At 46.2% G+C, this 13259-nt stretch overlaps 1 protein-coding gene across 3 annotated transcripts in view; it reads left to right on the forward strand.

The window, feature by feature from the left end:
* Positions 1 to 13259, forward strand: part of FSTL4 (follistatin like 4) — a 400176-nt gene that overhangs the window by 362314 nt on the left and 24603 nt on the right. For 2 of the 3 annotated variants that reach the window (XM_081827062.1, XM_081827061.1), the window contains exons 9-11: positions 9258 to 9419; positions 9818 to 9952; positions 10961 to 10987. In XM_081827062.1, the coding sequence (XP_081683188.1) occupies positions 9258 to 9419; positions 9818 to 9952; positions 10961 to 10987 (324 nt within the window). The remainder of the gene's footprint in view (positions 1 to 9257; positions 9420 to 9817; positions 9953 to 10960; positions 10988 to 13259) is intronic. The other variant, XM_081827063.1, reaches the window with a different exon arrangement.

Genomic DNA, 13259 nt, shown 5'->3' on the forward strand with positions numbered 1-13259 from the left:
CCCATGTCATCCGTCAGGTGTCCCTGCAACCCACACTCAACAGACAGGTACTGAGTTCCTCCTGCGGGCCGCTCCTGGGCCATGCGCTGGAAACACAGCAGTGAGTAGACCAAAACCTCTGTCCTCACGGAGCAAGCCTAATGGTGATAAGTACTGAGGAGGAAAATTCAAAAACGGACCAGGAAAGTCAGATAAAAGGTAGCAAGTGAAGGTCTTACTGAAAAGTTGACATTTATTTCAACTTGGTGGGAGAGTCACCAGTCCTCCGGAAGGATCTTGGCCTGAGCATCCGGAGGACAGAGTGGCCATTTTTTGAGACAAGAGGAGGGTGGGGGAGCAGGTTCGGGGAAGAAATCTCCGAAGCTCGTGCAGACATGGTAAATGCCAGGTGTTATGCAGCCAATTGGGCTTCCGAGCGTGAAGCTGAAGGGACAGGTTGGACCGAGGAGGAGTGGTCAGCTGTGCCCAGTGCTGCAGACAGCTCAGGGGGATGGGGTCAGAGAACCGGGCATTGGGTCAGGTGTGATGTGGGGCAGTTGCTAGAGAAGAGCCATTTCCATGGGGTGGGGGGGAAACATCTGCTTGGAACTGACTCAGGAGGCAATAGGGGAGAGAAATTAGAGCCCCCAAATATGGGCAACTCTTCAGGGTGCTTCCGTGGAGAAAAATGGGGCAGCACTGGGGAGACAGTTTGAGGGAAAGAGAGGCTTGGGGTTTTTTCCCCAAGATGGAAATTAAAAGCTTTCTCTGGGCTAATGAGAATGCTCATTAGGAAGGGGAAAGGGGCGCAGGAGTAGGAGGGAGGTGCTGGGCATGTCCTAGAGAAGGTGGGAGGGGATGGGACCTGGGAATGAGGCTGGGGGTGACAGAAGATTCAGAACCAGAGGCAGGAAGAAGGGTCTGGCAATGGTGGTGAGAACCAAGGAGGACACCTGCCCCACCTCCCAGCCCACTCCAGAAGGAGGTGAGGGACAGAGCCACAGGCCCTGAAGAGGCTGGAGGAGTGTCACCAGGTTTCCCTCTGGGCGAGAAGGTGAAGAAACGTTCATACAAGAGTTTGAGGATACAGGACATTTCGCTCATAGCTGAACATGAGTTCCAGAAGATGACAACCGAAGGGTTGGGGGATGAGGGATGCCCCAAAGGCACAGACATCTTGCGAAGACTGATGTGACCCTGAATTGAGGGCACGAGGAAAAGTGTTCTGACGATCCCCATTTGTGGAGTCGGAGGAAGAGTGGGAAGAGGGGTCCGTGGCAGATGGAGTGTGCAGAGGCCTGAGGCCCCCTCTGTAGTCCTGCAGATGGAGGGATGGAGGTCAGAGGAGGAGCAGTCTCAGCCCCCAGGATGACAGTGGCTCATGGAGACCTCATGGCCAGCAGAGAGTGCCTCTCACTAGAGCACCCCTGCCAGGGGAGGTGTCTTTGCCCAGGAGACAGTCCTATATTTTTAAGTGAATGACTCACTGCACACCCTTGACTTTCAGTCCAGTTTCATTGCGTTCTAGAATAGGGCCATGCATTTCAGTTCAAAGTTAGCCCTGAATTGGTCTTTGAGAGCTTCCTAGTCAGAACTGACTCCAGCTCTCACCCGGAAGCTGATAGGTAGGAGCAGATCCTTCAGCCCCATCCCAGACCTCCGGGATCCGGCTCTCTGGGGTGGGCACCAGTGTTGTTTTAACAAGCCTCCTGGGGTTTGCAGATACTCCAGTTTGAAAACTTCATGGGTCCACAGATTCTATCAAAGGTCGGGGCTGAGGCAAAGGACAGTCTTCAAGGCTGGTGCTCACTGGCCATCTCACTGAAGAGGCCAGTCCACAAACCACCAGTTGAGATTCCCCAGTTTGATAGACAAAGCTACCATCAGTAAAGGGACAAGCCCCATGGGCGTAAGGTAGCTCAGTGTTTCTCTTGTGAGGTGGACAGTGGATCTTGCTCTCTTCTGGCAAATCTTCCCCCACCCCTGTCGCCATGCGCCAAAAGCTCCCCTCTGGTAATGCTCATCACACTTGAAGTTCATTGTTGAACCACCTTGCCCCTGGACAGCAAGCTCTGTGGGGATAAGGGCTGGTCCACTCGTATTCCCTGTTCTGTCCATAACACCTGGCACTTGGAAGGTATTTAATAGATGCTGGCTGTACATAAGAATTGACAGAGCTTTGTAAAACCAGTCCAGACCATTAGTGTGGTGCCTGACTCAGAGTGGGGGGATTCCTTCAGCCCACCCCTGCTTGGCAGCATTTGCTACTCTCATACTTTGTAATATCTGGTAGGAAAAAATGCCCATCATCACCCTTGCCTTTCAAAATTTCCTCAGCTGTTCTGGCACATTTTTTTCTTCTGGGTAAGTTTTAGAATTGTTTTGTCAAGACCCTACCAACTGATATTCATTGCAATTAGATTAAATGTATGTTTTAACTTGGGGTATCTCATTTCTTTTTTTTTAAGATTTTATTTTTTTATTTGTGAGAGAGAGAGAGAGAGAGAGAGCATCAGAGTGGGGAGGGTCAGAGGGAGAAGCAGACTCCCCACTGAGCAGGTAGCCCGATGGCGGACTCGATCCCAGGACTCCAGGATCATGACCTGAGCCAAAGGCAGACGCTTGACTGACTGAGCCACCCAGGCACCCTGGGGTATCTCATTACTTAACCAGAGTTAATCTTCCACTCCCAGAGCGTATCTCTCCAATTAGTCAAGGCTTTTTTTTTTTTTTTTCCCTGTCTTCTGTGAGGTTTTAGAGTTTTTTCATTTAGGTCCACAGTGATTTCTGTCCGATCACTGCCAGTAAGTAAATAAGCTATTAGTTTTGTACGTTTTGGTGCTGGCCCCCTTTCTGCACTCACTTATTAAACCTTACTACTTTGAGTTTCATTATCTGGAGCATATCCAGGTAAAATATCATTTTTCTCCATCCTTTTAATACTTCTCATTTCTTGCCTTCAATTGACGATCACTCCCTGCATTGTGTTGAGAGTCTGATATTGCCTTCTTTCCTTTTTACTTTTTTTTTCCTAACTTAATGTTTCACCATTCTGAAGAGAATGGTGCTATTTCTTCTTTTTATGGAGATATTCTTCATTGTAGGAAATATCATTCTGTTCCTATTTTATTGAGGTTTTTTCCTCTAAGAAATTGATTCTGAATTTTTTTCAAAAGCCCTTTCAGTGTCTAGCAAGAGAATCAAATGATTTCTCTTTTTTGACTGCTTTTGATTTTGGAGGTGATTAATTACAGATTTCCTGATAGTTAGGCATTGAAACGTATTACGCTTGGTCACGGTGTGTTCTTTGAATACCAGGCTAGCCTTGATTTACTAATATGTCGCTTGGGATTTTGGTATCTCTAGTCCTAAGTGAGTTAGGTCTGTAGTCTTTTGTGCTCTCTTTGACAGGTTGTGGTGCCCAGGTTACACAATTTGCAACATCTTCTCTGTGGTATTGCAACACGATATAACGTGCAACATCTTCTCTGTCCCGCACTCTAGGAATTATCCATTCCTTAAATGTACAAAATAGCCTGCCTATGAAACTACTCAGGGTGCTTTGGGTTAGTAGCACTTTTTTTAACAGTTTTATTGAGGTGTGATTGATTTACGAAAAAAAACACACAGGGGCTCCTGGGTGGCTCAGTCGTTAAGCGTCTGCCTTCGGCTCAGGTCATGATCCCAGGGTCCTGGGATCGAGCCCCGCATCGGGCTCTGCTCCACGGGAAGCCTGCTTCTCCCTCTCCCACTTCCCTGCTTCTGTTCCTTCTCTAGCTGTGTCTCTCTCTCTCTGTCAAATAAATAAAATCTAAAAAAAAACAAAACCTCACATCCTTAGTGCATGCAGTTTGTATACTGGGTCTCATATACACGGGACGTACTCCTGATACCATCACCACAGTCCAGGTAATACACATATCCATCACCTCCAAAAGTTTCCTTGGGTCCCTTTGTCTGTTTATTTTTTGTTGTTTGTGGTAAAAACATGTCACATGAGATCTCCCCTCTTAATAGATTTTTAAATGTACAGTACAATATTGTTGACTAGGCCTCATGCTACGCAGACGATCTCTAGGACTCACTCATCTCGCATAACTACTGCAAGTAAAGTAGCACTTAAAAATTTTTTAAATATTCTCTTCTTTATTAATTCTTCTCCATACTTTTAAGTTTCCTTTTCTTTTCTTGTTGACGTGTAATCAACATACAGTATCCTATTAGTTTCAGGTGTACATCATAGTAATTCAGTATTTTTATACATTATGAAATGATGCTGATGATAAATCTAGTTACCATCTCTCACCAGGCACGGTTGTTATAATATTATTGATTATATCCCCTACACTATATATTATATCCCTTTGACTTACTTATTTTATAACTGGAAGTTTCTACCTCTTCATCCCCTTCACCTCTTCTGCCCACTCCACAACCCCTCCACCCTCTGGTAACCAGCAATGTTTTTCCTGGATCTATGAGTCTGTTTCTGCTTTGTTTTGTTTATTTGTTTTGTTTTTTATATTCCATGTATAAGTGAAATCATATGGTGTCTTTTCTGTCGGATTTCACTCTTATTTTACTTAGCATAATACCCTTTAAGTCCTGTGATGATGTCACAAATGATAATATTTCGTTCTTTTTTATGGCTGAGTAATATTCTGTGTGTGTGTGTGTGTGTGTGTGTGAGAGAGATCTTTATCCATTCCTGTATGGATGGACACTTAGATTGCTTCCATATGTTGGCTATTGAAACTAATGCTGTAGTGAACATCAGTGTGCATTTATCTCTTCAGATTGGGGTTTTTGTTTTCTTCAGATAAATATCCAGAAGTGAAATTGCTGGATCATACAGTAACTTTCAACTTTTTGACGAACCTCCACACTGTTCTTCATAGTGGCTGCATCAATATATATTCATACCAACAGTGCACAAGGGTCCTCTTTCCTCCACATTCTCACCAACCCTTGTTATTGTCTTTTTGGTACTAGCCAATCTGACAGGTGTGAAGTGATCTCACTGTGGTTCTGATTTGCCTTTCCCTGATGATGAGGGATGATGAGCATCTTTTCATATCCCTGTTGGATCTCTATGTTGTCTTTGTAAAAATGTCTATTCAAGTCCTCTGCCCATTTTTTAATTGGGTTATTTGTGCATTTTTTATGTTAGGTTGTGTGGGTGCTTTAAACTTATTTTGGATACTACTTAGCAGATAAAGGATTTGCAAATACCTTCTTCCATTCAGTAGGTTGCCTTTTCATTTGTTGATCATTTCCTTTGCTGTGCAAAAGCTTTGTAGTTTGGGCACCTGGGTGGCTCAGTCAGTTGAGAGTCTGCCTTCAGCTTGGGTCATGATCCCAGGGTCCCGGGATCAAGTCCCGCATTGGGCTTCCTGCTCAGTGGGGAGTCTGCTCCTCCCTGTCTCTCTGCCTCCCCCAGCTTGTGCTCTCTCTCCCTCACTCTCTCAAATAAAACAATAAAATCTTTAAAAAAAAAAAAAAAAAAAAGCTTTCTAGTTTGATGTAGTCCCATTTGTTTATTTTAGCTTTTGTTGCCCTTGTCTGAAGAGATGGGTCCAAAAACAGATTGCTAAGCCTGATGTCAGAGAGCTTACCACCTATGTTTTCTCCTAGGAGTTTTTTGGTTTTAGGTCTTATATTCAAGTCTTTAATCCAATTTTAACTTATTTTTGTGTATGGTGTAAGAGAGTAGTCCAGTTTGGGTTTTTTGCATGTAGCTGTCCAGTTTTCCCAACACTATTTATTGAAGAGACCATCTTTTCTCCCATTGTATACTCATGCTTTCTTTGTCATAGATATATTACCCATTATATACGTGGGGTTTTTTCTGGGCTCTCTGTTCTATTCCATTGATCTGTGTCTTTTTTGTGCTAGTACCAGACTATTTTGATTACTATAATTTTATAGTATAGTTCAAAACCAGGGAGTGTGGAACCTTCAGTTTCCTTCTTCTTTTGCAAGATGGCTTTGTCTGTTTGGGTCTTTTGTGGTCCATACAGATTTTAGGATTCTTTGTTCTAATTCTGTGAAAAATGCCTTTGGCATTTTAATGGGGATTGCAGTGAATCTATAGATTGCTTACCGTAGTATAGACATTTTAACAATACTAATTCTCCCAGTCCATGAGCACAGAATATCTTTGTATTTATTTGTATCTCCTTCAGTTTCTTTCATCAAATTCTTAGAGTTTTCAGAGTACAAGTCTCTCACCTCCTTGGTCAAGTTTATTCCTAGGTATTTTATTCTTTTTTGATGCAATCATACATGGGATTATTTTCTTAATTTCTCTTTCTGATAGCTTGTTATTAGTGTATGGAAATGCAACCAATTTCTGTTTGTTGATTTTGTATCCTTTGAGTTTACTGCAAGCGTTTATCAGTTCTAGTAGTTTCTTGGTGCGGTCTAGAGTTTTCCATATATAGTATCATGACATTTGCAAATAGTGACAGTTTTACTTCTTTCTTTCCAATTTGGCTGCATTCTATTTCTTTTTCTTGCCCAATTGCTGTGGCTAGAACTTCCAGTACTATGTTGCATAAAAGTGGCAAGGGTGGGCGTCCTTGTCTTATTACTGATCTTAGAGGAAAAGCTCTCAGTTTTTCACCATTGAGTATGATGTTTGCTATGGGTTTGTCATAGATGGTCTTTACCATGTTGTGGTACATTCCCTCTAGACCCACTTTGTTGGGAGTTTTTATCATTAAGATTTCCTTTTAAGTGGGATGCCTGGGTGGCTCAGTCGTTAAGCGTCTGCCTTCGGTTCAGGTCATGATCCCAGGGTCCTGGGATTGAGCCCCACATCGGGCTCCCTGCTCAGCGGGGAAGCCTGCTTCTCCCTCTCCCACTCCCCTGCTTGTGTTCCCTCTCTCACTGTCTCTCTCTCTGTCAAATAAATAAGTAAAATTTAAAAAAAAAAAAAAAAAAGATTTCCTTTTAAGTGATCCATTTCATTGGGATTTTCATATTTATTCCCTATAATTGAATACAGTATTTTCATAATTTTTAATTCCCTGTTCTTTCTCTATTTTTTTATTGATCAAACTTGCTAGAGATTTGTCTATCTTATTGATATATATAAACAACCAGCCTTAGATTTATCCGTCATTTCCATTCTTTTTTGACTAATCAATTCATTCACTTCTGCTTCTCTCTCTATTGATTCTTCCCTCACCTTCTTTAGATCTACTTTATGTGTACTAGGCAGGTTTGTATAAATAAATGGTGATCTAGCAAGAGCCCAAGTTTATTAACTTCCAGGTCATGACCACCCACATTGTAGAACTCTGGATGTTCTACCACCTTCTCCAACTCCCCGCCAGTCCAGTGCTCCTCAACCCCCCAGTTCTAGCTCTGTGCTCTTGAATTACACCCTCCTGACCAAAACTCTACTATCTATTCAACTTGAACCCTGTTCCTCCCTCTTCCAAATTCACAGTGTAGGGAAGTTGTCTATATAAGTTATTATTCCTTTCCTCTTTGAACCAAATGGAGTCAGAGAAGGGAGATTCGCTTCCCTGTTCTAAGCAGCCCTCTAGATACTCCTTAGCTAGAGCCCCATTTACTTCCTCCATCCCAGTGACCTGATCTGCGACAAGACTATTCTGTCACACCTTGGAACTCTTCTCCAAAACTGCCAACAGAGAAACTGGGAAATGACTCACATTGTGTTATTGTTGGGTCTCTGTGTGGTTTGTCACACGGTGCCTCTGAGTTTCTGTTACAGAAACAGCTCTGGGATATTTTCAAGGTGGGTTCATGCCCTTTGCTGATTGTCCATTTGGCTTTCTCCTCAGCCCCCCAGCTTTGCCCCGTAGGTGAACCAGAGGAAAGATTTGAAACTCAGACTGAGTTAATCAGACTACTAGCAGCCTCCTAAGGAGTTTTGAGAGGAGTTGCACAGTCCATTTCTCACAACGAGGCAATGGATTTTTCCCTTTGTCCTCATCCTTCCCAAGAACAGATCACTAGAAATCTTGCTCACATTCCGGGATTAACAGTATTACCTCCTTCTACATAAGCATCAATGTGTTCTATCTCTGCTCCCAAGAAAAACCTCTCTCCTAAAGTACGGGGACACTTTCTTTTATCAGACAATAGGAGCTTCCAGATACCTTTGGGGAAACGTAGTGGCCTGCTTCAAGAGGAATCCATCTTCCACCTTCCCAAAAGGTGTGTGTTGAGTAATATCCAGGTGTCTTTACATCAGCCAATTGGAAGCCGTTTTGGAAGTATGTAGAGTAAAATATATGGATAGGTAAGATCCCTCAATTCCACTGAAAATGGTAATTATTTTATTTCCTGGGCAGAGCTAGGGGTAAGAGGAAAGATCCTCCAGACAATCTTCACTTCCTCCAGGAACCTCCCCCCACAGACAGCCCACTTAAGAAAGGCCAGAGATCTGTGGCGAGTGCTGACACCTTGCCCACCCGTGTTCTTCTGATGAGTGGGAGGACACATCCTCAGCCCTGAACTTGACTACCAGGGCTCATGGCTGAGCCAAGGAGGGCACACTTGCCTCTCACCCATGGTGGGGGTGAGAAGTGGAGAAATAACAGTGATCCACTGGAAAATCAATGGACTTCCCCAGAGTGCTGATGTAATTAGTAGCCCTGCCGTCAGTGACCATAAGTGCTTTGTGAAGCACCTCCTGCAAAAAATTAAGCCCTTGTCCAGTGGCTTTCCGATAACAGAAATAATACACCTGAATTTTATCCATTCAGAAATAAATGTGCAGGGGCGCCTGGGTGGCTCAGTTGGTTAAGCGACTGCCTTCGGCTCAGGTCATGATCCTGGAGTCCCAGGATCGAGTCCCGCATCGGGCTCCCCACTCGGCAGGGAGTCTGCTTCTCCCTCTCCCACTCCCCATTTGTGTTCCCTCTCTCGCTGTGTCTTTCTCTGTCAAATAATAAATAACTAAAATCTTTAAAAAAATAAATAAATGTGCAGTGGCTCTTGCTCTTCACGTGTAGCAACTGAACGGCATTCAATATCTGGATGTCTTTCTGATCAGATTTAGAATAATGGTGAAAGCCATGAATTACAGGGCACAAAGCCTGACATGTTTATTGCTTACAGTTCATTTTATAGCCCTTTCTTTGAGGGCTTGAGCTGCTGAACAGGGGCTGATTGTGAGCTAGTAACAAAGAGAACTCCAGAGTTGTGTCTCGGTTCACCCCTCTGGAACAGGTGTCAAGGCCAGAGCATGGGCCTGAGGCCAGGTGAGGGCCCTCTCTGACCAGTACCAACTTCATCCGCAGTGCCACCAGTCATCCGCGTGTATCCAGAGACCCAGGCACAGGAGCCCGGCATGGCAGCCAGTCTGAGATGCCACGCAGAGGGCATTCCTATGCCCAGAATCACTTGGCTGAAAAATGGCATGGATGTCTCCACCCAGATGTCAAAACAGCTTTCCCTATTAGGTAAGAACCGCCCTCGGTGCCTCTCTGCTCTTTCCATCAAGTTCAAGCTGACACTTCACCCAGCAGTGGAAATGAGAGACATGATTTGTTTCTAAGTCAGATGTGTCGGGAGTGAACAAACGTCTCCCCAAATTCTCCTGCTATCTGGGCTCACATAGGTCTGGCAGTCCTTTTGAGCGCAATGATGATAACCTGTCAATCAGATCCCAGGTCAGCATCAGTTTAGTTCAGCTGTTCGAGCTCTTTCTGGGCATGTATCATGGATGTTGGCTGCCCTCAGCCCTGCTAAGGGCTTGTGTTTGTAATGTCACCACTCTGAATAGAAGGAAGACAGGAGACAGGAGGGAGGAGGGGGGTCCCAGCTGAGCAGGCCATCCTGAGCACTGTCCTTCCTCCAGCCAATGGGAGCGAACTCCACATCGGCAATGTTCGGTATGAAGACACAGGGGCGTATACCTGCATCGCCAAAAACGAAGTGGGCGTGGATGAGGATATCTCCTCACTTTTCATCGAAGACTCGGCTAGAAAGACCCGTGAGTCCGCTCTTGCCTCTGAGGTCCTCGTTGTGCTGATTGGGGGATGTTGGGTGCAAGGGGACCAACTGACCAAGGCCACACCCATCATCCATGAGCCCCTGAAGACAGGGGTAAACTCCCATATTCTGTGCTCAAAGCTGGGGACAGAGGGTGCCCAGAGGTGAGCAGACCTTCCCTGGCAACCTCGACAACATACAGACAGAGAAGGTCCCTGGACAGCAGAGTGCCCAGGACCACAAGGAAGCTTGTATATCCCAGCCCCACTTCTGTCTCCTCCTTGCTGTATAGACTGGAACCTCTGCCCCTCACCCACAAAATTCCTCCTACTTTCCACCCAGCAGTCCGTGTTGCAGATTCCATATATGATAGACTAGATATCAGTTCATGATCTATATCACGTGCTGCCATCCCACCATGGCCCAGGAAGTGGCCCGGCCACAATTGCACACATAACCTTGACTCCAGGGATTATAGCCCACCTGGTGGCCAAGTGTGCCTTCCCTGGTAGCCACCACTCCCCAAAAGGCATGATTCTGTGGACACGGGTGATAGATAGGATCTCTTGCCCTTATTCAAAGACTCCAAGCTGAGTCTTCATCATCAAAGGAGATCATTAGAAGTGTTTCAGATGGTCTTCCTAGGAGAATCCTAGCTGAAAATCAGTATGGCTTCTGGAAGTAATCAGGAACTCTAGGAGAGCGGTTGCTTGCTCCTTGTCAACCATGGCAATGGAGGATCCCATTAGTTTCCGTGATCCTGGGGACCTGATTTCAAAGACTATTTATAAATTGAAAGGGTCCCGAGACCTGGAAACATGTGTCCACATCCAGAGTCCCGTCAGAGTGCTGTTGCTGGGGCAGTGAGTCGGGGCAGACTCCACACACGATGGATTAGGTAGCCGTTCGTCCCTGAAAGGAATCACTATGGTAAAGTTGTTGACATTGCTTTGTTCTCTTTTCCTTCCCTCAATCACGTTCCCGCGCTCCTGATTCTCTGACGCTGTAGTTGCAAACATTCTGTGGCGAGAGGAAGGTACCAAGCTCACTTCTTCTGTGTTGTGCTTGTGATCGCCTGTGTTCATGCCTCCATTGTGGGGCCATATCTCCATGGGCCACCATCAGCTTGTCCAGACACCACGCAGTCCCAAGTGGGGCCCACCTGCCGGATCGGATGGGAGAGGGGAGGTCAATGTCAAACTCAAGCGTCACACACTGAGAAGCAGATTTAAAACCTACTAGTGTCTTTAATGGACACCAGTCCAATAGAACTTAAAAATAGGAAGTTGCCGTCTAAAGCTGTTTGAAACTGTCACTGAAGCAGATTACTTGGCAGGGGTTCCTAGTTGGATGAGGCCTTCAGCTTTTTTCCAGAAGCTGATATTGGTGTTGGGGTTTAGTGTATACTTTGAGGAAGTGCCAAAGAAAAAAGCCACCATGATTTCTGTAAATGTATATTTACATGTATATTTTTAAATGAATAGACTTTTTTTTTTTTAAGATTTTATTTATTTATTTGACAGAGAGAGACAAAGCAAGAGAAGGAACACAAGCAGGGGGAGTGAGAGAGGGAGAAGCAGGCTTCCCACTGAGCAAGGAGCTGGATGCGGGGCTCGATCCCAGGACCCTGGAATCATGACCTGAGCCAAAGGCAGACACTTAACGACTGAGCCACCCAGGCGCCCCTGAATAGACTTTTTTAAATTTGTATTTATCAAACCATCTTTAGATATTAGGTTGGGCCCTAAAAAAAAAAAATGGCCATTCTTATACATAAAAATGGTCGAATATTGACAATTTCATGTGGTTCAAAAAATAGCAGGCCCGTGTGGGAACTGGGTTATAGAGCCTGAGTCACTGCTTGGGGTGCATGTGCCTTGTGGACCCCCGCCCAGGGCAGCCTCTCCACCAGAGCAGAGTTCACATCACCTGGAGATAACTTATTCTCCAGGTTAGTGGATGGGGGTGTCAGGGAGGAGTATGAGAAGGAGCAGAATGCACCCTGTGATTTCAGGGTTAAGCACAAAATCTACCTCTTTAAAAGCTGGCCTGGGGGGCACCTGGGTGGCTCAGTCGATTAAGCGTCTGCCTTCAGCTCAGGTCGTGATCCTGGGGTCCTGGGATTGAGTCCTGCATCAGACTCCTTGTTCAGTGGGGAGCCTGCTTCTCCCTCTGTCTGCTGCTCCCCCTGCTTGTGCTCGCTCTCTGACAAATAAATTTAAAAATCTTAAAAAAAAAAAAACAAATAAATGAAAGCCGGCCTAGTTCCTGTCTCATTTTTCCCTCGTGAACATCTCATGGCATTTCCTAGAGCCTAGCATATGCATGCCTGCGCGGACTCAGAGCAATTTCCCGAGCGTCAGGCACTGCTGCTCACAGTCCGTCTCCGCAAAACGAAAGCAGAGCCTGAGAAATGGGAATGGATGCCGGTAGGCTTTAGGGTTCCTTGGCAGGACAGGTTGTAGCAATGGCCGCTCATCACGGACAGCTGTCCCTCGGTGGTGCGTGACCCAGCTCCTAGGCCACGGTGCACGCAGAGCGCTTTCCCTCTGTGTCCTTGAGAGGTGGTAATTTTCTAAGGTGAGTTTACTACCAAGAGGCTCAAGTTTCAAAAGTGGAGCCCAGCAAAGAATGCAGCTGTCGAGGCCCCACCTTGAGGCCAACTGAAGACCCCCAGCCGCTTTCGGGCCCCGGGCTGGCAGGTGCTGCCCTCAGTGTGGACAATGCAGCAGCAAACAAATCCCACCCTGCCCAGATGGCCAGCTGCCTGTACCCTTCGCAGCTGGAACCCAGGGCTGGGGGTTAGGAAACACTGGAGTGTAACCCAACAGGCCAGCAGGCCGGCAGGGAACCGTCCCCTCTCAACAAGAGACGATCGGGGCACACCACAGCAAAGAAAGCTCCTTCGTGCCCCCTTAGGAGAAGCTACACTCAAACAGAACCTTCCAGGGGCCGGATCATGAGGCTGGCTCTCCTGCGAAGTCAGTAGTTTGTCGAGGCCCGCGTTCTGTTGCTGACGTTGAGCAAGGCTGTGCTTCGCCTGCCATGTGGCCGCAGCCGCAACCCGACGTGGGGTCCCCCGAGCTTTCAGTCTTGCCTTGGTCCTTGCAGCTGTCGATTTCCCAAGAGGCCCCTGGAGGCCGAGGGACCCCAGGGACAGGGACTTTGACTCATAGGTCTGAGCAAAAGAAGTTTGCCAGGTGAGAGTGGACAGAGAGAAGGCCCCACGGGGGCAAGATAAATGGGGACAGAAGCTGGGGTGCCCTGGGTGCCGAGACAGGGCCCTCGTGGGTGGCCCCTTCGTGCAG

This window comes from Leptonychotes weddellii, chromosome 7 (assembly GCF_054177405.1).
Source record: "Leptonychotes weddellii isolate Sample4059 chromosome 7, ASM5417740v2, whole genome shotgun sequence".
NCBI classification, from domain to species: Eukaryota; Metazoa; Chordata; class Mammalia; order Carnivora; family Phocidae; genus Leptonychotes; species Leptonychotes weddellii.